Raw genomic sequence first — 24,283 nt, forward strand, 5'->3', positions numbered from 1 at the left:
AAACATCCTGAGGAAAACAACATGGCCTTGGTTACTTTCAGTTAGATACTTGTTATGTTACATTCAAGATACTATAGCTAAATCGAACACAATGCTAGCAGTTCATTTCTTTAATAAGCCTTTGTCTAACTTATCTCTAAACTACTGCAGCTACAGCGGTTCCCATCCTCTGAACAAGGCTGTCTGTCTGGAATCATTACATTTATTCAATGGTATATTGTCTATTCATATGCTTCTGACCTAGCAGATTAACACCTGCTTCTCAAGTACATTTCCACAAGGCATAAACAAGAATATTGCAGTGCTAGCAGTTACTAGGTCAGAGGGCAACTTGCAAGTTTGAGTAAGCATGCTGCAGTTTCAATAAGGCATATTTTTGGTTTCGTATGAAACTCAATTTATATAAATCACAGTGCATAAGAAATAGAATGAAAAGCATATTAAAAACACTTGATTATTAATTTGTCATTAAGCATACACATATTAATACATATTTTTCTAACTAATATATATATATATATATATATATATATATATATCGATTATATATATTATATATAGATATATAGATTATATATATTATATTTGTGTGTATATATATATATATATATATATATATATAATATTTATTTATATATATATTTGTGTATATATAAATTATATATAGATTTTTTATATATATATATATATATATATATATATATATATATATATATATAGAGAGAGATTATACGTATATATATATATATATATATATATATATATATATATATATATATATATTTATATATTATATGTATGTGTGTGTGTGTGTATATATATATATATATATATATATATATATATATATAGATATATAGATATATAGATATATATATATATATATATATAGATATAGATTATCTCTCTAGATCTCTCTCTAGCCATCATCTCTTATCCTTGTTTGGGGAGGGGTGGTTGCGATCTGCTGATATATTGATATAGCACCATAAAGTGAAGGCTTGCAGACTACGAATGGCACAAGACTGGAGAACAAAAGCTTCGTAGTACTAACCAGTGATTGTAACCCTTTTTAGTATGTGTATGAGGAATCATGCAGGTGCACTGGGAGGGCTTACTAGTCTTACTAGTCCCTCACAGTGACGTGAGTGTCATTAGCCAGCTATGGGCCATTAGAAATACCGTTGTAGCTGGTATATCAAGACCCTCAATTCGGTTATGTCCTCTCTGATAAGGAAACCAAGGACAAGGGAGTGAATGAGCTTATATGGCTCTTGGTTAGCCAGAGAAAACTTGGCTCCTGTACCCTTTGAAACTAAAAGGACGATTGGGTGTCAGTAGTAAAACATCAGGCAAGGTTCTTAGGGATGCAAAAAATATTGATTGTGTTTTGTAGCAGGAGTGAAAAACCAAAGTCACTGCCATTATCTTGACAGCAATGTATGCATATATTTTTTAATTCAACTCAAAAGTCCCAAATGTTGCTTTCTCAAGTAATACTCAAATAAGGAGTAGCATTTCCAGTCACCATGAAATGTAAAGTGAAATTTGACAACTCCACTGAAAAATGTTATTTTCATCTGTGCATTAGTATTGTGCATGCAGTGGAGTGTTACTTTCACTGTCCATTGCACAAACTCAAACAGTCAACAGTATAGGAGATATTTCGTAGTACAGTACGTTTTTATTAAACCTTTAAATGCTGTTTTACATAATGCCCGCACAGTGCAGTTGAATATCTCCGAACAGCACTTTTCACGAAATAATGCTATGTGCTTTAATACCCATAATTACAATGGCAAGCACTTTCAGCAGTCATTTTAAAATGCTGCGTTTGTGCAAAAAAGTATGTCCACTTCATAAAATCTCCAGTCCAAAAAATGTTTATCACCCCATACGCATTAATATATATTGTGTAACAGTGCTACTTTCATTGTTTATTGTGCAAACACAAGAAAGATATTAAGTTTTACAGAACCGCTTTGGTACACTACCTATATATTCCGCATACTGTTTTGTGTTCTCACTGTCTTGTTTTCATGGAATAGTGATAATCACAAAACAGTAGTCTCTTGCTTTATCTTTACAGTACTGCAAATATGCCTTATTACCATCTGCCCCCACCAGTCAAAACTGCACTGTGCTGATTTCCTGTTGTACAGTACATCAGAAAGGGAAAGCTGCTTACTGTTGACTAGTAGTGCACTCCTATTTTGTTGTGCTCAACACAACTGTTTATATGTGGCTTCATTTGTGCGATTTTGCACTTGTTTTAGACTCGGCACAGCTCCTCGTGGTCCTGCAGAGTGTTGCAAGCAGCAGAGAGACGAAAAGAGATACTTTAAACAGCTCAAGTATTTTTTTTCTCTGCCTTTCTACTTGCGACTGCATATTTTCGCCGAAAAGCGAGTTTCTAGCTACTCTAATATCTGAAAAAAGCTTGATCTGAAGTAGGAGATTCATTTGTCTGCAACCTGTGGGTTATGGATCCGATATCGGATCCGAACCGGCATGGTTTACTAGCTATGGATCCAAGCTCTCAGCTGCTCCCCTCACCCATAATGCCCTGCTCTACCCTCATGACCTCAGATCTCGTTTGCCGCGCTGGTGACCAGATTGTGTTTGTAAGCTCTTCAGCTAAGTGCAGTTCTTTAGTCTTTAAAGTGCTAATTTTTGAAGTTTTGTGTGAAAATTGTGTGGAAGTGTAGGTTTCCCTATTATTTAATTATACTTTTAGTGTTTTAAAATTTAATTTTACTTATCCCTCCCCTCGCTGGTAGCGTAGTGTGTGTTTGGGCCTGTTGAGTGGTTTTGTTACTTTGCTTTAATTCTAGTTAAGTAACTTTTTTTGCTTTTGGGATGTCTGAACAACCCAAAGCTGTGTTCTCCAAGTGCTCCGAGTGTGGCCATAAGCTTTCCCCGGCTGATGGCCACACTTGGTGTGTTAGATGCCTTGGGGTTGAACACCCCATTTCTGGATGTTCCATTTGTGCAGGGTTCAACCCCAGGGCATTGAAGGAGCGGAGGTCCAAGCTTGTCTAGGCGGGTCTTTTGCCACCGGAATTTCTGCTCCGGCCTCCGCTCCTTCGGGGGTAACCGTTTCTACGGTTGTCTCCTCTCCGGCTCCCCCTCCTCCTCCTGGGACTCAACCTCCCTGTAGTGGTTCGGAGGAGAGGGAAGCTAGAAAGAAGGACCGGAGGGAGAAGCACCATAAGCAGCGGGCCGAGACCTCTGTTTCGGCCCCGCCAGCCAAGCGGGCTTCTCCTCCGGCCTCCTTGTCTGCTAGCTCTCCCCCTCCTCGGCTCCGGTCTCCAGTGTGTTTTTCACCGGGACCTGAGGAGGAGGAGACCCGATCTCCGTCGAGGCTATCGAGGAGGCACTCAAGGCCTACCTCGGTAGCCTCGTCGAGATCAACATATAGCCTGTCAGACGCTGATCTGGACCGGATGATGAGAAGGTTCATCCAGGCCCAGATGCAGATGGGAGTGCTCTTGCCTCCCCCCCCCTCTGGGGGGGAGCTTGACCCCTTTTTTCAAGCCAATTGCTCCTTCTCCGACCCGCTACCCGGGTTCGGAGCAGTTGGAGCCGAGCAACTTCGGAGCCGGGGGTGGGTCGGCGCCGATAGTACTTGGTACTTCGGATCCGACCCTGCCCTCGAGTGCTTCGGATCCGACCTCTCGGAGCCTGGATCTGAGCTTCGGATCCGGGGGGATCAGTGCTCCTTCGGCGCCGTCTGTGTCGGAGCGCACTGTCCCTTCGGATCCGAGCGCTTCGGTGCCGGCTCCGATCCACTCCTCTGATCCGAGGGGGAGCCGATTGTCGGATCCTTTGGTCGAGGTCGGCTCCCCTTCGGCTTTTGATGTAGTGGAGAGGGCCCTGTTGAGGGTCTCCGGACCCCCGGCACTTGCTTCGGCTCCGTCCCGCGCTCCCTCTGCACTGGGTCAGGCTTCCACCATCCGGCTCTTGGGACAGCCCGCTCCTGTTCCCCTGGAACAGGTTACTGTTTGCGAGGAGTCCTCTGACAGCCCCCCCGGAGGATGTTCCCCGCAAACATACGTGCAAAAGGAGGCACATTGACTCCCCCGAGTCTCTCACAGAAGACACGGATTTGGAGGAAGGGGAAGGCTCCCCACGGTCACCCCCCGAGGATGTCTCATTTGGAGACATCATGGAAATGCTCTGCATAAGGGGGGGGGGTCTGCCCCCAAGTCTTCCTCGGACGAGTCCATGTTCTTGGAGGCATTTGAAGCGGGCCCGTCTACCTCTTGGGTGTCCCCTCCTGCCGACCCCCTGGTGGACCTCATTACCACCAGGGCGTGGAAGGAACCGGACACCGTGGAGCCAATCCCTAAAAGGCCCGACCGTATTCTCAGTCCCCCGGCTGACCGTGCCCATTGGAGTAAGGGGCCTCCGGTAGATGCCATGTTGATGGCGGCGGCCACCAAGAGGGAACTTGCTCAGGAGAGTCCCTCAGTCCATCCCTCGAGCAAGGAGTCTCGGATGATGGACCGCTTGGGGAAGCGGATGTTTAGTTCAGCGACCTTCTCTGTGAGGGCGCTGAACTACCTGGCACACGTGATTAGGATGCAGCGCGATCTTATTAAAGAATACGCTGCATCCCCCCCAGAGTCCATGTCGGAGGAGGACAAAGTACTGCACTCCACCCGCATGGCCACTCTTAGGTCCGTCACCAATACCTCTATGCGGCTACTGTCCCATGCTACGGAAGGTGCCGCTAGAGCCGCAGGGGCAAGCCTAGTTACTAGACGTCAGGCCTGGCTCCGTCATTGCGATTTCTCAGAGCCCTTCAAGGCGTCATTCGCGAACGCCCCCTTCGATGGTTCTGCCCTCTTTGGCAAAACTGTTCGCGACACTTTGACGAAGGACGGGAAGACGCTGTCTGCCGTCGGAATCCGCTTCTCTGCACCCCAGAGGCCCTATTCTAGGAACCAAAAGGGACAGAAGAAGATGTGGTTCTGGAAGTCGCAGCAATCTCAGCCTGCTCCGGACAACCAGTCCTTCCGTGGCAGAGGAGGACAGGGAGGACGCCGCCCTAGGGGCAGAGGGGCTCCCAGGAACTTCGGGTCCAGAGAACCCTTCTCTGAACGGCCCGCGCAGCAACCCTGAGGGGTTGCCCGGCTGCTCCACTCTGGAGGCAGTCGGGGGACGTTTTTCGGAGCACCTAGCGGCATGGGAGTCCATAACATCAGACCGCTGGGTCCTCCAGATCATATCCAGAAGATACCGTATACCCTTTCTTCACTTGCCAAAATTGAAGTCCCTCCCGGACGTTCCACCCTGTCAGTGGGAGGCCGCTTTGGCAGAAATTGGCCATCTGCTAAAGAAAAGAGCCATCCAGCCCGTCCCCCCAGACCAGATCGGATCAGGGTTCTACTCCAGGTTCTTTTTAGTGCCAAAAAGACGGGGGATCTAAGACCAATTTTAGACCTTTCACTCTTGAACCTGGCAGTTCCCAAGGAGAAGTTCCGAATGGTCACGTTGCAGTCTATTCTCCCCCTTCTGGGAGAAAATCACTGGATGTGCTCCATAGACCTCAAGGATGCGTACTACCACATTCTAATGGACAGGCGCTCCAGGAGGTTTCTCCGCTTCCGGCTGGGAGCCAGTCACTACCAATTCCGGGTCCTTCCCTTTGGTCTCACCACAGCCCCCAGGGTGTTCACCAAAGTATTAGCAGTGGTAGCGGCCCACCTGAGGCTTCAGGGGGTACAGGTCTTTCCCTACCTGGACGACTGGCTTCTCACTGCCCCAACAAGGCATCTACTACTATTGGCGCGAGACTCCTTTCTCCATCTTGCTCCCCGTCTGGGCATCACAATAAACACAAAAAAATCCAACCTAGCACCCACGCAGCTCATAGATTTTATAGGTGCCAGGTTAGACACAAGGAGATTAAAAGCCTTCCTCACTGCGGACAGAGTTCAAAATCTGCAATTCCAGGTGCGGGCCATTCTCCAGTCAAGCTCAGTTCTGGCGGAGTTGGTCCTGAGGGCCCTAGGGTCCATGGCTGCAGCAATAGCGCTTCTTCCTCTCGCCAGGTTCAATATGCGCATCCTTCAATGGACACTCCTAGTTCAGTGGTCGTATCTTGCTCTTCCTATGCATCATCCCATTGCGATCAGCAAGGCTTGTAAGCGGTCCCTCCTGTGGTGGCTACACTCTCCAGATCACCACGGAGGCCGCCCATTTTGTGCTTCTCCCCCTCTCGCCACGGTGACCACGGACGCCTCCCGCCTCGGGTGGGGGGGGCATTTTGCAGGCCGGACCGTCCAAGGCACGTGGGACGATTCAGAGACCTTACTGCATATCAACGTTCTAGAGATCAGAGCAGTGCTCTTAGCGTTGCTAACACTTCAGGCCTTTCTTCCCTTGGGAACAATTGCGATTCAATCGGACAACATGTCGGTTGTTTGGTATATCAACAAGCAAGGAGGAACCAGGTCTTACCCGCTTTGTCGAGAAGCCATGAGAGTGTGGGAATGGGCAATCTCCGCCAACCGCTTTCTCATAGCAACGCATATTCCGGGTCGGTCCAACATCCTGGCGGACAAACTCAGTCGCACCATTCTCACCCCTTACGAGTGGTCTCTCAATACTCAGGTAGCGGAACGCATTTTCGCACGGTGGGGAACTCCTTGTTGCGATCTTTTTGCCTCTCCCTCAAACACCAAGTGCGACAGTTTTTTCGCTCTGATACCTCCTCCCGGAGGTTCCCCAAGAGACGCTCTGGTGCATGCTTGGCCACCCGGTCTTCTTTATGCTTATCCCCCTTGCCTCTGATGCTCCAAGTTCTTCAGAAAGCCTCTCGGTTGGGGTGCAGAATGATTCTCATTGCTCCATTTTGGCCTCGACAGATCTGGTTCCCCTTCCTAAGGTCTCACTCAGTGAATTCTCCTTGGATTCTAGATCCCATTCCGGATCTGATATCTCATCCATCCCACTTATCTCCTCCGAACCTGGACAACCTGAAGCTGACCGCTTGGCTGCTCCAGTTCCACTCTTGATCAGGACTCCCGGTATTTCGTCCCCTGTTAAGGCCATCCTGGTGGCAGCTCATAAGCCATCCACTAGGAAAGTCTACCGCAGCAAGTGGAAACGGTTCTCTTTGTGGGCGGAGCGGCAAGGCCTAAACCCCTTCACAGTTCCTCTCCCTTTGGTGCTTGATTTTTTAACCACTCTTTTTAATGATGGTGCCAGCAGTTCCACGGTCAAAGTACAACTTGCGGCAATTTCTCATTATCACATTGGTCATGACTCCAGTCCTCTGATGTCGGCCAAGTTATGTAAGATTTTCCTTAAAGGTACTTTTCTTCTCAGGCCCCCTGTAAAGCAAGCGGTTCCTCCTTGGGACCTTTCCTTAGTTCTCCAGGCCTTGACCGCCCCCCCCTTCAAACCGGCGGCTACGGTAGATCTGAAATTCTTATCTTTCAAGACCGCCTTCTTAGTAGCCATTACTTCGGCCAAGAGAGTCTCAGAGCTTCAAGCATTATCAGCTAAACCTCCTTACTTAGTCTTTCATCCGGACCGTGTTTACCTCAGGACCAACCCGTCCTTTCTTCCTAAGGTAGCTTCTGAAGCAAACATTAATCAATCCATTAACCTCCCTGTCTTCTTTCCGAAATATGAAAACAAAGGTGAATACAAGCTTCATTCCTTAGATGTTCACAGGCAACTTAGATTTTATCTAAACAGGACGGCTGGTCATAGGCAATCCGACCAGTTGTTCATTTCCTTTGCTAAATTTAATTTGGGCAAACCAATTTCTAAAGTCTCATTATCTCGCTGGATTTCACAATGTATCTTATTGGCTTATCAAGCTTCGGGAAGGCCCGCACCGGAGGGTGTACATGCCCATTCAACCTGGTCAGTCTCTACCTCGGCAGCCTTTAAGGCTAGAATTCCTCTAGATGATTTTTGTGCAGCAGCCACGTGGGCTTCATCTCATACTTTTATTTCCCACATCAAGTTGGATCTTGCATCTAGGGGTAGAGTATCCTTTGGCTCCGCGGTGCTCCGGAATATCCTTCCATGATGGCTGCCCAAGATTCAGGTAGCTGGGGACTCTGTCCCACAGGTTGCAGACAAATGAATCTCCTACTTCAGATTTAGAAGTTATGTACTCACCATAACGTTCCATCTGAGTAGGTGTATTCATTTGTCTGCAACCATCCCGCCCTCCTATCCCCCTGGCCTTTCAGTTTCCTGCATATGATGTGTTACCCTTTTCAGGGTGTTCTTGCTGTTGGCAAACTCGATCTGAGGTCATGAGGGTAGAGCAGGGCATTATGGGTGAGGGGAGGAGCTGAGAGCTTGGATCCATAGCTGGTAAACCATGCCGGTTCGGATCCGATATCGGATCCATAACTCACAGGTTGCAGACAAATGAATACACCTACTCAGATGGAACGTTATGGTGAGTACATAACTTCTAATTTTTGCATTTTTACTGTTCCTGCACTTCTTTAAATCGTTTTTGTGTTGTTTAACTGTTGTAGACTACACACTCAAGTGCGCTAGCCTGTTTAAAGCATTTACAGGGTTTTTCTGTTAAGTTACTGTTGTTCTGTTGAGAAAAAAAATATCCTTGTTTCCCACCTTTTCTGAACTAGAGTAGTCCAGATTTCAGATTTTGCTGAATTCTGGGCTGTGGTGTAAGTTCCTGTGTTGCCCATATCCTTACTTGGATAGGAGGAAGCTTTTCTGTTCACCGGTGAGAGTAGGGAGCTTTGAGCAGCCTATCTATCCCTGTAGGAGTGGTCTCAGCACAGCAACTAGTAGCTTATGGCCATTTTGGGCTGATTCCTATCTCTTTCAAGTTCCCTGCCTTAAAACCCATGTTTGCGTGGTTTTGTGCGATTTTGCACACCGCGCAACATTGTTTAAGCAGTTTTGGACTGTTCCTGGCTCCATGAAGTCTGCTCTTCGGTTTTTCCCTTAGAACTAGTCAAACTCTCAAAATAAGCACTCAACCTTCATTCTACAGCCCAGCACTTGCTCAAATTTCTCAGTAAACACTAACAAACTTTAGCACTACACCCACTTATACTATCCAGAAGTACAAGGCTCCCTATTCGTCCATTCCACACAATCAATAAATCAGTTCTTTAAACCATCCAAGCATGTCCAAAGCGCAGTTTCAGGTATACTCTCCGGTCCAGCTGGTGAATCTGGGACTCTTGAGGCAGTGCTACAATTGCTTTATGTACACAGACAACCCTCTCCTCCTTCCAACAAACTCAAATATATGTGAGAGATGCAACTATGCAGCCAAACTGGAGGCCAAGCTCTCTCAACCCAGGACTGGCACAGTCAGTCAGGAGGAGAAGGAAACCACTCGCACCACACAACCAGTCTTACATAGACCAATTGCACCAGCAAACAAGACACACAAACTCACAAAAACATACTCTGAGGCTCTAAATAAAAATCTGCCAAAGCAACAGAGACCTCCAAAGCAGACATCCAAGCAACCGCTACCCCACAACTTTCACGTATCGCATACTTCGCAAAATCAGTGTGCCATGCAGTCGCAGCCCCTAAGGCTAAATAACGCACCTAATACACTAGTAATTGGAGACTCTGTTGTCAGGCACACTGACGTCCCACTCACCAGACTGAACAAGAAGGTCACTGTAAGCTGCCTGTTGGGTGCCGGGATCCGCCACATAACAGAAGCACTCTGGTCACTCCACAGCAGGTACAAATATGACTCTGTCATTGTCCATGTTGTGAATGACCTGAGACGTACCTCCTTGGACTACATGAAAAGAGACATAGAGGAGCTCTCTGATCATGTAGCCCAGGCCGGTATGACCCTGACCCTGAGTAGCATCTTGCCCTCACCAAGAATGATGCCACAGTATAAAGACAAAATGATCAATTTTAATAATTGGCTAAGCTATTGGTGTCATTCAAAGGGGATCCAGTGACTATCAGCTTGGGATGACATGCTCGACAAGCCACGTTGTTTCGCCAGGGACGGCCAGCACCTGTCACCCTTAGACTTTCGAATACTGGCTAAGGCTCTTGCCACCCCCATAGTGCCTTTTTTAGGCAAGGCTCAAAAGATAAACCTACCTCCATAGACAGTACCAGAAACAAAAAGCTAAGGGTAATGCTACTCAATGCCAGAAGTCTAAACCTCAAGATGCACGCACTCGAGGCACTCCTCAGTATGGAGAAAATCGATATCTGTGCAGTAACAGAAACCTGGTTCAAGACTCCAGAGAGCACCCCAGCACTACCAGGATTCAACTCCTACCATTCTCTTCGGCCCCAGAACTTGGACCGAAATACTAAAGGCGGGGGAGTATCCATTTTCATCAAGGATACACATACCTCCAGGCTAGTGGCACTGCACGAGGCAGCGGAAACCATCCATGTGCAACTAACAGCAAGTAAAACTGCTTTTCAGTTTGTAGCCTGCTACAGATTCACCCACCTTGTCTCAGAACTCCCACTCGGCATTCCTGAGAACATTGGAGAATATGAAGGTCTCACCAAACACCATGATATTGGGGGATTTCAACTACCCAAACATTGACTGGGAAAACTACTCAAGTCCCAACTCTTTCGCCCAACGGCTCCTGGAGTTTATAAACTCAAATGCCATGGAACAATTGGTCACCACTCCCACAAGAGGGGACAACATATTGGACTTGGTCATCACAAACATGGGGGCTGAATGTTCTACACCAGAGGTAAACCCCTCATTGGTAAGATCAGACCATAAACTAATCGCAATGGACCTCCACATCCCGACCCCACCCCCAGCCAAGGAAACCACTGTGAAAAATTTCTCAAAAGCAAACTTCACACTTCTTAAGACCGAGGTGGAACGTTTCAAAGCCCCCAGGGTAATGGAAAATGCTACCCAAACCACAGAATCCTTTACAGTTGCACTCTATGAGCACCTACAGGAATGCATGGATCGTGCCATCCCAAGTAAAACCAAGACTCACTCCTCCAAAATCAGAAGACCAGTCTGGTGGACCCCGGCCATAAATAAGCTATACAACAGAAGGAGGAAACTATTACATAATCAGGGAAAATCCCAAAAAGGGAAGGCATCCCTAATCAGTACTAGCAAGAAACTTCGATCCCTCATAAAATCATCAAAGGCTAGCTTTGAAAGAAAAATCCCCAAAGACTCTAAAGATAATCACTAAGCGTTCTTTAGCTATGTCAACAATCTGGGTGGCAACTCTCAGATCTGCTCTGAGCTGGTGCAAAATGGCACAAAATACACTGAACCCACTGACATTGCCAACATCCTGGCGGACAAGTTCAGTGCAAACTTTACCCCCCCCCCCCCAAAAGGGCAGTCCCCCAGACATCAGACACACAGGTGAAAGCAACCTTCTCCAAAGTAAAAAAACACAGCATTAATGGGACAGGATGGTATCCCGGGCTGCGTCTTACACGAGCTTCAAAATGAACTAAACCCTCACATAAATTCACTGTTCTAACTCAGCCTTACCACAGGTTATGTACCCAGAGAATGGCGTACAGCAACAGTGATTCCGCTCCAGAAAGGTGGTGCCACAACGGATCCCGGGAACTATCGCCCTATAAGCCTGACTAGCCTGGTATGCAAGGCTATGGAACGCATCATCATGGATCTCATAAACACAGACATTTGGAACCTCCAAACACTGGACCCTACCCAATTCGGCTTTGTTAAAGGTAGATCTTGCCTCTTAAACCTAGTTGACAACTTCAAAATAGTAACCAAAGCCATAGATGAGGGAAAGGTAGTCCACGCAGCCTACCTGGACCTTGCAAAGGCCTTCGAAACAATACCCTACTCTGGCATCATAAATAAGCTTACCAGCTTAAATATTAACCCATATGTCACAAGATGGGTTGCAAAGTGGCTCAGGGATAAAACTCGCATGGTCAGAGTCGCGGGTGCTATGTCTGACTCTAAACCTGTTACAAGTGGCGTCCCACGGGGCTCAGTCCTGGGACCCATCTTGTTCGGAACATACTTTTTTGAGGTACAGGCAAATACGGGAGGACTGTGGCTTACCAAGTTCTCAGACTATTGCAAACTGGGAGCCATAATCGACTCTCCGGCTGACACAAGCATCCTCCAGAAGGGCCTTACGGAGACTGATACCTGGTGTCAGAACCATGGCCTCAAGCTAAATGCCAAAAAGTGCTTAGTCATCCCCTTTGAGGAAAAACAAAGTGCCCACAAACTACCACATAGGAGGTAATCCACTAAGTACGGAAGAAGTAATTAGGGATCTGGGGACCCAAGTAGATAGTAACTGCTCCTTTGACAATCACATTGCCAAAGTGGTTAGAAAAACCTTCTAAATAGCTCACCTAATCACAAAAGGGTTCACATCTAGATCAAGAGAGGTCATTGTACCCCTCTACTCATCGTTCATCAAGCCCATAATTGAGTACAGTGCCCCATTTGGGATGTACCTTACCCGACACCTGCAACAGCTGGAGAGACCTCAAAAATACCCCACCAAGAGGATCGTGGGCCTCACAGATGCCCTATGCAGCTCAACTAAAGAAACTCCAGCTCTACTCAGTTGCTTACCACCTACTCAGAGGTGATCTCTGCCTGACGTACAAGGCCATGTCTAACCCAGAATTGTTGGACATGCTCCACCGCAAGAAAACCAAATCCATTAGAGCTACACGCTCCAGGGATTTAAACCTTAGCACAACAATAAATAGGACATGCTGGAGGGATAGATTCATATCCCAAAGGCTTCCCTTGCTCTGGAATAGAATCCCAGTTCATGTTAGGCAGAGCCCCTCGCTGACCCTCTTCAAGAGAAATCTTGATGAGTGGATGGGAAATAGTAAATTTACTCCTTGGTTCACTTCTATGGTCCTGCTGGACAGAGGCTCAGGAATCTAGTCAAAAAAGGGAGGCGAAAGCCAACACATTCTAGCTAGGCTTATAAATGCCCTAGGGCAGATAGCCTAGTACCTATCTATGAACCTAGAAAACTGGGGCATTAACTACTGCCCTATCGTTTGGCTGACAATTCAGCAATGGAAGCATGTTTACATTTTATTGTGCGTTACTGAGAATCACTAATAGTATGGTACTCCATCAGTGACATGCTCTGTGACAAGTTGTACAGATTTTTTTGGCAGGCAATGCTTTTAGGAAAGTTGTTGATGATCATGGCACACTAACGACAGACTGTAATGGCATTCAGTATCATTGGGTACCATGCTGTTTGTCTTCTAAACTGAAATGCAGGATTACTTACAATGGATGCCACAGGATGTAAAAGCATCTATATACATAAATATGTCTACATTGTGCACATCGATAGTTGTTGCAAAATCATGATTTGTATTCTCTTCTCACTTTAACAGACACATTCACAATGCATGTAGAGAGTAATTTACACAAGTTTGTCATAGCACAGATCAGGACTATGACTGTATAAAATAGTCCTGATTGTTGGGAAGGTGATGCTTTCAGTTATTCCTTTTCTACTGAGTGATGGTGTGCTCTTTGAATCACATGCCATCACACACTTTAATGTGTGTCCTTCACTAGTATAGCACTACTGCAGTTAGGCTGACTCGTGTGGTAGCTTACCAGCAATTGCATTTAATGCCCATCCTTTGTTACTGAATTGCTGACTGATGCATATTTGTAGTGTTCCCCTGTGCACCACCAGGACATAGATCATGCTTGATATCCGATTAATGCCAAACATGCATGCTTTTTGGTATCTGAATAATGTCATGTGTTTGGATTAAAAAAAAAACAGTTGTGTTCCTAGCTCATCCTTGATAATTGCCACTTAAGTCAAGCAGCCTTTACCTTACTAATAAGTTAATAAAATTACCAGTTGCACAGAAACAAGCTACAGGTCATTATATAAATTAAAATGCAAAAACAAAGTAGTAGAGTATTTGACATTTCTATCCTGTTTTGTCATGTCAATTTAACACATTTCCCAAGACTAAGCATTCTGGGTTTGCTAGCATCATGGCATGAAGTCAAGCGTGCACCTACACACACTTGCACCACATACGCAGAAATGGATGTGGTACATGTCTCGCAAGACCTAAGTTGGGGCACAAACACTTCCTACTTTATAGAGACAGCCCAACAACATCTCCACTTCCTTAGGAGACTTCGTAGAGCTACTCTCCCCCATGGGTCCTACTCACCTTCTACAGAGCCACGATTGAGCGTGTACTGACATAGTTTTCTGGTATGGAAATTGTTATCAAGCTGATTGGAAGGCAGTGGATAAGATTGTTAAACAGGCCACAAAAATCATTGGCTCCAACCTTCAGTCCCTACAGAACATGTATTCAAGCAGATGTTATGGCACAGTCCAAAAACTATTGAAGGATAATGCACCATCCGGCTCTTGGCCTGTTCAAATTCCTGCCAACAAGGAAGCGCTACAGAAGCATTAGATGCAGGACGTTCAGATTCCACAATAACTTCTTCCCACATGCTGTCAGACTGCTGAATAACAAACCCATAGCCTAACTCGCTACAGGAGTAAAACATTTTATGTGTGCAATATCTCATTGTTTACATAAACTGTCTGAATAGCTCACTTCGTACGTCTGTATTTGCACTAGGAAAACTATGAACTGTAAGTTTTTATAGTATATGTTGGTGGTGGGTGTTTACATTTGTGCCTCTCTTTATTATAGTATTGTTTTTTGCATATCCTTATATTTCTACTGAGTCTATACCTGCTGTTGTATTTCTGATGTAAGTAGAGCTTTCAATTTTGTTTTACTTTATTTACCTTTTTGTATCTTATTTTTATTTATTGTTATTTTATTTAATTTAAATTTTTTATTAATTTAATTGATCTTCCTTCTGTAAACTGTCATTCATATGGTACGAGCCTTTTGTGCAGTGATGTGCACTTTTTCCTCTGTATTGATCTGTATGACAATAAAGTTTATGTTGACTTTGAATTTGAATGTTGTCGGGATGCATGGAAGCTGTGTTTTTGGCTTTAGCAAGCACAGTAGACCTGTTCCCTCTTAATAGGTTCATAGGTTGGTACTAGGCTATCGGCCCTAAGGCCTATACAAGCCTAGCCATAACAATTCCCAGGATATTTCTTCCCACAGTATTTACTTCCCTGGACCCCTGTCTAGCAGGGCGACTGACATGATCCCCGGGGTGAATTTCCTATCTTCCTGGTAAGGAGATGTTTTTGGGTATTTCTTTGGGTGTGGTAGGAGGTGAACAGGGGGTGGGGAGTAGTTTGAAATGAACTTATCAGCCAGCAGGTTTGCTGTAATTTCAGGTTGGATGTAAGTGTTGCTGTTCATGATTAACTTGGCTGATTGCCAAGCATTTCCTCTGAGGTTACAAATATAATTTAAAAAGGCCTAATTGTTATCTTTCACCTGGGACGCTATTGTGGCCTCATAGTTTGCCTTAGCACATTTGATTGGCTCTCTAATTTGTTTAGACTGGTGATTGACTTTGCACTGTTTTGTTTGTTCCTTCTTGGCTTTTCAGATGATTTATTTCCTTTTGTTGAATAGCCTATATTTATGCTAGGGGTCCACCAGGATGGTTTATTTTTGCCAGCAATCCTAGGTTTGACACAGACCGGTACTGCCTCCTTTATGCAGCTATAAATGTGGTTGTACAGTGCTTTTGTGTACAGTTCAGAGTAGGCCTCAGTGTCATCTGGGTTCAGAGGGGCTTAGAAGTTTAATAAGGTGTCACTTAGTTTGAGGTAATTGGCCTTAGCAAAGTTCTTAACAGGTTTGGAGCTGGATGAGTGATCTAGGTTAGTTTTAATACTAAAGAAGATAATTTTGTGGTCAGATCTTACCAGAAAGGAGTTCATGAATGGTAGAGAGCAGCATCTCTCCATGTTCCCAAGTACTAGGTCTAGGATATTTGTGCCATTAGTTGGTGAGTTAACTAGTTGCTCCAGTGTGTTTGTCTTGAAGTCCAAAAACCTCTGAGCAAGTGAATCCTGGGTTGTACAAGTCTCCCAGTTTATGCAGGGGTAGTTGAAGTCCTCCATAAGTATGGTTTTCGGCTGAATGTTAAGAGATTCCAATAGGTTTAGGTAGGAGGTGTGGTTTTCAGGACTTGTGTTAGAGGATCTGTAGCCAGCAAGGATATGATAGGGGGTCGCACCTGTGGTTAGTTGAGCATGGAGCAGCTCAAGGAGTCATGTTGTTGGATCAGTCAAGCAGTGTAGTTGTCCTTTATGAATACTGCTTTTTTATCCTTATCTGAGGGAGATTGAAATGTATGAAAGGCATTGTAGCCTTTGATAGCCAGCATACTTTCTGTGGTTCTGAAGCATGTTTCTGTAACTGCGCATATGTCTGCATTTTCCAGGGTGAGGAGTGCTTCTGGAGAGTGCAGTTTATTTAAACTCCTAGCATTGAGCAGCAGTATCTTTAGGTAGTCCTAAGTGATTTTTATGTTGGAAGGTTGAACAACTTGGCATGGCCTAAAAAGGCACGATGGGGACAGGTAAAGTTTTTGTCAGTATCTGGAAGCCAAGTGGTGACCAGTGCAAACCATCTCTGCCAAAGCATTGTGATTTGTTGATCGTGACTCCCCAGGCTGATATTGGATCCTCTTTTTGTGATGCCAGAAACTAAGCTGATTGTTGAAGTCCGTCAGTTTTTGCTGGTACTGTGGCATCATCATTGGTGAAGTTAGGATGCTATTCAAGACTTTATCCATCCTGTCTTTCTTCATATAGTCCAATAAGGTGCGCCCGCACGCGCATGCATGATTTGGCAGAACCTGGCTCCAGACACACAGCTGGTAAGGGGGACGTCTGTATGTCTTACAGTGGAATCCCCAATAACTAGAATATTAGGCTTTGTTGTGTTGCCTTATTGGCTTGGAAATGGGGCTACTATAATTTTCAGAGTTGTGTTGTATGAAGTGCTATCTTGTTTGAGTGTGCTCAGGGCCACTGAGAGATGCTTTTAGGAGGGCTTGGAGGTTTGGGTATATTACAAGTGAGTATCTCAGCAGAGGTGGGTCTGTGTGTTTGTTCCTTAGAGTTGCTAGTGAATGTTTTGGGTGTAACGCTGACAATGTGGTTTGCATTTATCGTGTTGTGTATGTGAGAGCTTTGCCTCCAGTGACATTGTGTATGTATATCTCTCACACACTGTCTGTACTAAAAATCAAATGATATGTCAGTGAACATGAGGCACTTACTACACTGCCTCACGTTGCCCATATTCACCAAACCAGAAACGGAGATGACAGGGAAGTGCCTGTCCATTATACCTGATCCTTAGTAGATGGGAAAGAGTAGGGCAGAGTCACTTAAAGGTATAAGTGAGAGTGTTTAGTAGTGTACTATTAGATGACCTGCAGTGGTGCTGCCTTCTTTACAAACTGGCAGCTCTCTGAACAGCTGTGGACAGTGGGAGACTTTGGAGAGCATTTCCTATAAAAAATTTTAAACTGGAGAGATTTGCTTATTTACAAGGCATGAGTGACCCATGTTTGTGCAATGTGCAAACACGAGGCTTTTATACCAGTAGGATAAAAGGCTTTCTTACACAGTTAAGCCCTCAGGCCAATCAAACAAACACATAAGTAAGCCTTCGACCAGCAGTTTCCAACTCGGATAGTTTGCATCAGCCCTCTCTGCTCCCACTATAGTGCAGAAAAACTCTCTTAATTTAAAACAAATTGGTTTTGTGTTCAAATGCAGTAATAAATGCTTTACAGCTAAAGGCATAACTCCTGCAGTATCAGGAATGCTTGGAAATTTCACAAACCCGTGAAATGTTCACAAATATAGAAAAAAGTACGCAAGCATATGAGAATTACTATGTTTGTCTTTTCGGCTTTTCCCGGTTAGGGGTCGCCATAGTGGAACTCCGCTAATGATTGGCAGTTGATTTTTATGGTGCCGAGTTGCCAGCCCGACGCCCAACCTTCAGCGAAGGCACACCCATTCACGCATGTCTTTCAGAGGCCACTCGACCGTGGGGAGGACATGCAGACTCAACACAGAAGGCACTCCAGCCGAGAATCTAATAGGAGAACCTCTTGCTGTGAGGCAACAATGCTACCGCTGTACCACCGCGGCTTTCCATATGAGAGTCACTATAAACACAGAAAACCTTTGCAAAACGTAGAAATAATTTTTGGAAACTCAGGTAAACTAAGAACGTCTTTTGTAGTATCAGAGGTTAGGAAATATCAAAATACTGTTAAAATAACCTAAGAGCAGTACAGTAACAAACCAATGGTGTTTGTTTAACAAGTGCAGACTGAAAAACATTGATAAATTTAACAAAATCAATAAATTGCAGCACATAAGTGTTAAATAGCACTGAGACAGAGCAAGTGGGAAAAAAAAAATACTTGCCTCAGCTTTGTAAGTCCACAAAAAAGTCTGTTACTATAAGACGGTTAAACGGATGTAACTAGACTTTACCATTGTAGCAACAACCTCACTTTGCTGCTGATATTGAGATTTGGTTTTTAGTCATCTGTAAAATTTCTGTTGGAAGTGAACCTATGCATCATTCCCGAGTACAGTTGATGTGAATTCCATTACAGGTCAGAGGACAGTTTTGAAAAGATTTTTCTGAAGTTTTTGTTTTTTTTTAAGGATATAGTAATGGGGAAATTTGTGTGCTACTGATTTTTGCTGTATATTTTTGTCTGGTCCCATGCAAAAATTTTTGATTGTAGTCATCGGCGGTTTACCAAGCAGTCTGTAATTCCAGGCATTAGTGTGTCATACTTCTTATTGTTCAAAAATTACATATTGATGCAAAACCTGTTGTTTCTCTCTGTGTTCATCTGTGCAGCGTTATGCGATTTCAAATTAGTAAGGGGATGTGTAGGGAATAAAGTTCTCTCTAGTTTAAAAAAGCAAAATATTGTCTGTCTTGCAACATTCCGTGGTTGTTCTGTACACAGTGTACCCACAGGCATTTGAGAAAATGCAACAAAGTAGAGGTTATAAAATTTGGAAGAAACTCCTAATATTATTTTGGATCAAACACTTGTTTGCTTAAGCATTAACTTAAATATGTGTATTTGCAGTTTTTGTACAGTATTGCAGTGAAGAAATTTAAAGTAACAAGAACATTTTAATTCAGTTTTTCTTTTTGCTTGAGCAGCGTGTTCTTGAAGGAAATGAGAAGAACCCACTCCCGGCTGCTCGTGTACAACCACAGAATGGAAGTTTGCACTGGTTCTTGGATGCCCCAGCTGCTAAAGACTTAATTCTTCCTTTGGAGAGGCTTTCTACCTTGTAAACGTTTGCATAATTTTAGCCTTTTAAAAATTCTGGACATGCCATGCAGTGATGAGATGAAATGGTGCTTTCATAAAAACTGTCCTTTTGTATTACTGCAGTATATATGCAAACATCTGTAATTTCACTGTTTCTTCAGGAGAATCCAATCTAGATACTTTATCATCCATCAGCACCATAGTTGCATACTGCATTGTACATTTGTAGACAGTGAGATGCTATAATGGATTAATTAAACCATATTGGTCATCAGAATTGTCCTTGGAAACATTCATATTGCCTTACAAGCGCTTTTTGGTTAAGTTTTATGGTGCACATTATCTTGTCTCCTTAAAGGACTGTTCTAATAACATTTTAAAGAATCATTTAGTATGCAGTCATTGTCTTGTATATGTGCTTTAAGTAAGTTTTTCTAAAACGTATTAATATGGTTCCTTAAAGGATTGTTTTAACTAACCTGTTAAAGAATTTGAGTATGTTGTAGTTCAGTGCTCATTTTAACTATTGAATTTTTTTCTTGCTTTCATATCATTGTAGAAAATTTAAACATGTACACTTGTGTACAAACATACACATGCATATGTACGTGTGTGTGCGTGTGCATATATGCACAACACACACACACACACACACACACACACTGTATACTGAATCAGTGGGCACAAACTATTGAACATTCTTTAATAAGAGATAACATTCACAAATGTTTATGCAGAAGGACAAGTTCCCCTGTACTCCAAACAACTATAAATAAACCAATATTGCACAGCAGTGCAGAGTAGAACAAATTCACTTTCCCTACTGTCATCCAAACTCATCAAAACCAGTGTGCTCTTCAGTAGAATTGCAATGCAAGGGTATGAACTTTCAATTCCCATTTACTTACATTTCTGTATTATTATGAAATACACCATTGATGCAAGTTTTATGTGAACTGTAAATTTATGAATCTCTTAAGCTGGCTGAAGTCAAAGTAATCAAAGTCCTGCAATCAAGACTGATAGCTCAAACAAGTTAGTTTTCAAATAATTTTAAATACAGTGGGAAGGGCATTTGGGGCTCTTGGGACCTTAGCTTCATGGGCAGCAGGTCTGTGCATCCAATATTTTGAGTCCCTAGGTTTGTGGTGCTGAATTTGATTTCTTAGAAGACACTTTTGCTAGTGGTGGTATAGAAGTATTTTATTTGGGAAATGGTTTTGCTAGTAGCCATCACTTCTGCATACAGGATCTCAGAGCTTCATGTGCTTGTATAGAAAATGGTAAATGGTGTTTTCGGAAAGGTTAGATAAATATCTCTTTCCTTTATCACTGAAAGTGATTCTAGAGTTGTTTCTGAAGCAGTTCTTTTGCTTCCTTGCTTTTCTGTGGATACAGAAACAAAGGAAATAACACTCTTCACACCCTTGATGTCCACTCTCAGCTTTGGCATTGTCTGAAATTGGTGACCACATTTTGAAAAGCAGAGCAGTTCAGCTCTTTCACTTAGTAGGATGGCTGACTGTTCCCAAGTATTCATTTCCAAGTGGATTGCTCACCATTCTCAAGCATCCACTTTTGTAGTGGATTGCTTACTGTCTTATATGTTGCTATCAGGCAGCCCAACCACTCACTGGCTAATGTTGAAGTCGGCACTCTTTCCTCTGGAGGAGTGTCTGCTTCCATTGTTTGCTTTTATGTAAGTGTTTGCCCTAGACATCTTCACTTTAGACACTTGGACTTTAGTGCATACCTTCACCAAGAATTATGTTGTCATCCACAGCTCTGAAAAGTAGGGCCCCTGTTACAGGACAGAATTCAGCTTTTTGAACTCTATGCTGTCCTCTGGATCATTCCTCTCTGGTGAGTCCCTTTTATTGGGATTCAGCCCACACAAGAATCCTTCAAGCAATTTTTTTAGTATTATATCCAACCAACTACACTATTAAGTGATTGACGTAGAGTTTCAGTGCACTAATTTCCTGACCCATTTTCAAAGTGTGTCCTTTCTCCTGACTATTATAAAAAGTGGAGTTCACCAATTATGTCTTCTGTGTTTGATCATGATGTATTATGTGACTATGGAATTGGTAAGGGGTCTGTAGGGATTAAAGCTATTCCTGTATTGCTGGTTGCAAGGGGGCTTGCCATCTGCAAAAATTTGTTGGGTACACTTTGCTGATTTATGGCTGTTGGGGTTGATCAGTTTACTGTCTGTGGATTTACTTTGTATTCTTCATACTGTGAATGATTCTTACTCTGTCAATTACTTGATGCTTTGATGCAAGGATGTTCTTTTTGATTTATGTATATTCTGGCTACCCCCAATCTTTGTTTGGAGTATGTTTTCCATCCAGCCTTCACTAATGGAGTTCCCAGGAAGGCAGGAGAGTGAATATTGTTTTTACTTTTTAGCAGTGACGGCATCATATCTTTATTGTTCCTGATATACAGGAATGTACTTAGGGTGTGAACTGGTGGGCTTGGAGGTGTGAGTATGTTCATGTTTTTGGCACATTACTTCATATCATTCATTGGAACAGGTGTGAGAATTTCTAAGCATGGAAACTTCTACATGCTTTGGTGATTTGTGATTGAAAATGAATCTAACCAAGGGCTTCTCAGAGAAGGGGTCCTGTCCTAGATCACCTGACAGTGTACAAATGTAATTATTCTAGGTCACTGTGACACATTGCGTTTCTAGTTGGTCTTTTTGGTTTCAGTAATAGAGTTACAAATATAGTAGAAATGCAGAAATATATCTGAATGTTCACTGCAAGTTATCCACAATCCATAATTGAGATTTCTGTAGCTTTAGTGTGTTTTCTATTGGGCTTTTTAACGCACTGTTATTTTTTTTGGTTGGTATTTTTTGTTTAGGACTTGTATACCAGACCTATTAAAATTTTTTTCTGCAGCTACAATATAAAAAGCATGGGAATTGATGAATGGACTATAAAAAGTATTGTCAGTTGGTAAAATCAGAGTAGAAAAAAAAGGAAATCTTGACATCTTCATTGGTAATTTCATAGAAATCTTCTTTTATAGAGTGATAGGAGTATAAATTGGGTGTACAGCCAGTGCTTGGATACTACTACCTCGAGACATGCTTGTTCTAATTGGCAAGTGCCCTAATTAGTCCCATCCTGACAGCCTGATCCTAGTAAATTATCTATCCCTCCTACCACTCGACCCTACTTCACTATGTAGTCCTCCCCAGACCCCTAACTCTAAAAACTCTCACCTGGTCTCTATCCCTAACCAAAGTCCTCAATTGCTTCCTAAACCCAAGTCTCCACTCCTCCATCCCTAAACCTTAAAGTTCTCATTTGCTGTGACACTATAACAGCACTCCTGCTCCCTTCCCCACCCTATACTTAAAGTTCCCTGATTACCCAAAAACCCATTTCCCACTCCCTAATCTTACACTCCCCTCCCACTCCCAAATTGTAAAACCCCAGCCTGTGCATCCATCCCCATGGCCAATGCACTAAACTTGCCCATAATTGAATACTGTGTTTCGGCAAGGTGTATCAAATCCACTCTATCCCTATGACTACCACACCTTACTTGAACACAGTATTAGAGTTTGAGAGTGAGCAGATGGCCACGTGAGCTTAAAGTCACCAGAGTCCTTGGCTACGAAATAGTGGTATTCAAATCACCTGGGGCTCTGGCAGCTGTAGTGCATCCCTATAAGTTACTGGTATTAAATACATCTTTTGCAGTTGAGGAAGATGGCATTCTCCAACAGTTTGTAAAAGTTGGTGCTTTTTTTTTTTTTTTCCTCCAAATCACTGTGATGGATAGCATAGGCACCAAGGAGTTGACAGCTGAAGGACAAATTAGAACCTCTGCAATGTTCTTTTAATGATAATTTGAAGCAGAGAGTCATACCCACTGATTTAGTACATAGTGCTTCATATCTGCAAAAGTTCTTGCACAAAGCTTGCCTGGTAACCTGTTCATTGTTCAGAAAATAATTTAGGAAGAGTAGGGGTACAACATCATGGAAAATACTGATAGCACATCATCTTATGGAGAATTCTGAGGGTTTTGAATTTCAGTGAGCAGGTAGATGTCTACTGAGGTTCTGAAGTGCTTTTGATTGTGTACATAATGTGTAAACTGATAGTCAAATGTATGAAATGATTTGGTTGTAGTTAAATATGTTGATTCATGGTTGCATGGAAGTTGATGTACAGTAAAGTTAACAGGTGATAGAGGCCATATGAAGTTTTTGACATAGTGTTTTGGGGAGACTGTACTAAGTACTTATTTTTTTAATATTTACATTATAGGTATAACTGGACATAGAGGAGCACTCTGTGCAGAATACACAGCTGATGCAATAAATGTGGAGGAGAATGCAGTTTTGTTACTGAAGTGATTTATAATTACAAATTTAGGGTCAGAGTGAAACGGTCTAAAACAGTATGAATAATTCCAATGTGATGAGCTTCTGGGGAAAGCCAGATTAATGTTGACTCTCCAGAGGTAGTTTCAGCATATGTTTAAAATTTGAATAATGGTAGCGAAGACTATCTTCTATGAACATCTGATGAAACCCTTTTTTGTAGGGGGGGGCAAGCCTTCCTGCACCCTTACTGTTGGGGATCACCCCTTACACCCCTAGAACATATACATATCAACTCCAGAGTCTCACAATAGTGTTTAATAAGGCCAACTCCACTGTTGAAAGTAGTTTTGGCAAATTCTTCCATCTTGCGCATTTGAAACTACCTTCAGAAACCTGACACTCCCCAAAAATAAAACATCATAGGTGCAAAACTAAATGAGGAAGTGGTCTGTTAGTAAGCACCTATTGGCAAGTTTAGTCCAACTCTGTTATGTCAAAAAAAAAGTTTGCAATGTGGCAAACAGGATCTGGTATGTCTTTAGATCTGCAAAATTTAAGAGCTCTGGAGTTGTTTTTGTTTCCTTACTTTGTCTAGTTAAGAGTAGAGTAAAACAGGGCACAACTTTATGGGCCCACATGTTTACATAAAAACACTGATATGATTCCAGAATTAA

At 43.3% G+C, this 24,283-nt stretch overlaps 1 protein-coding gene across 1 annotated transcript in view; it reads left to right on the forward strand.

Moving 5' to 3' along the window:
• The window catches only part of PGLS (6-phosphogluconolactonase), a 164,621-nt gene extending 145,098 nt beyond the window's left edge, over positions 1 to 19,523 (forward strand). Inside the window, exon 6 of the mRNA XM_044084451.1 lies at positions 19,135 to 19,523. Coding sequence (XP_043940386.1) covers positions 19,135 to 19,272 — 138 coding nt within the window. The 3' untranslated portion in view covers positions 19,273 to 19,523. The remainder of the gene's footprint in view (positions 1 to 19,134) is intronic.
• The last annotated feature ends 4,760 nt before the right edge of the window (positions 19,524 to 24,283 follow it).

The sequence above is a fragment of the Protopterus annectens genome, chromosome 9.part0 (genome assembly GCF_019279795.1).
Source record: "Protopterus annectens isolate FY-2018-M chromosome 9.part0, PAN1.0, whole genome shotgun sequence".
NCBI lineage: Eukaryota > Metazoa > Chordata > Ceratodontiformes > Protopteridae > Protopterus > Protopterus annectens.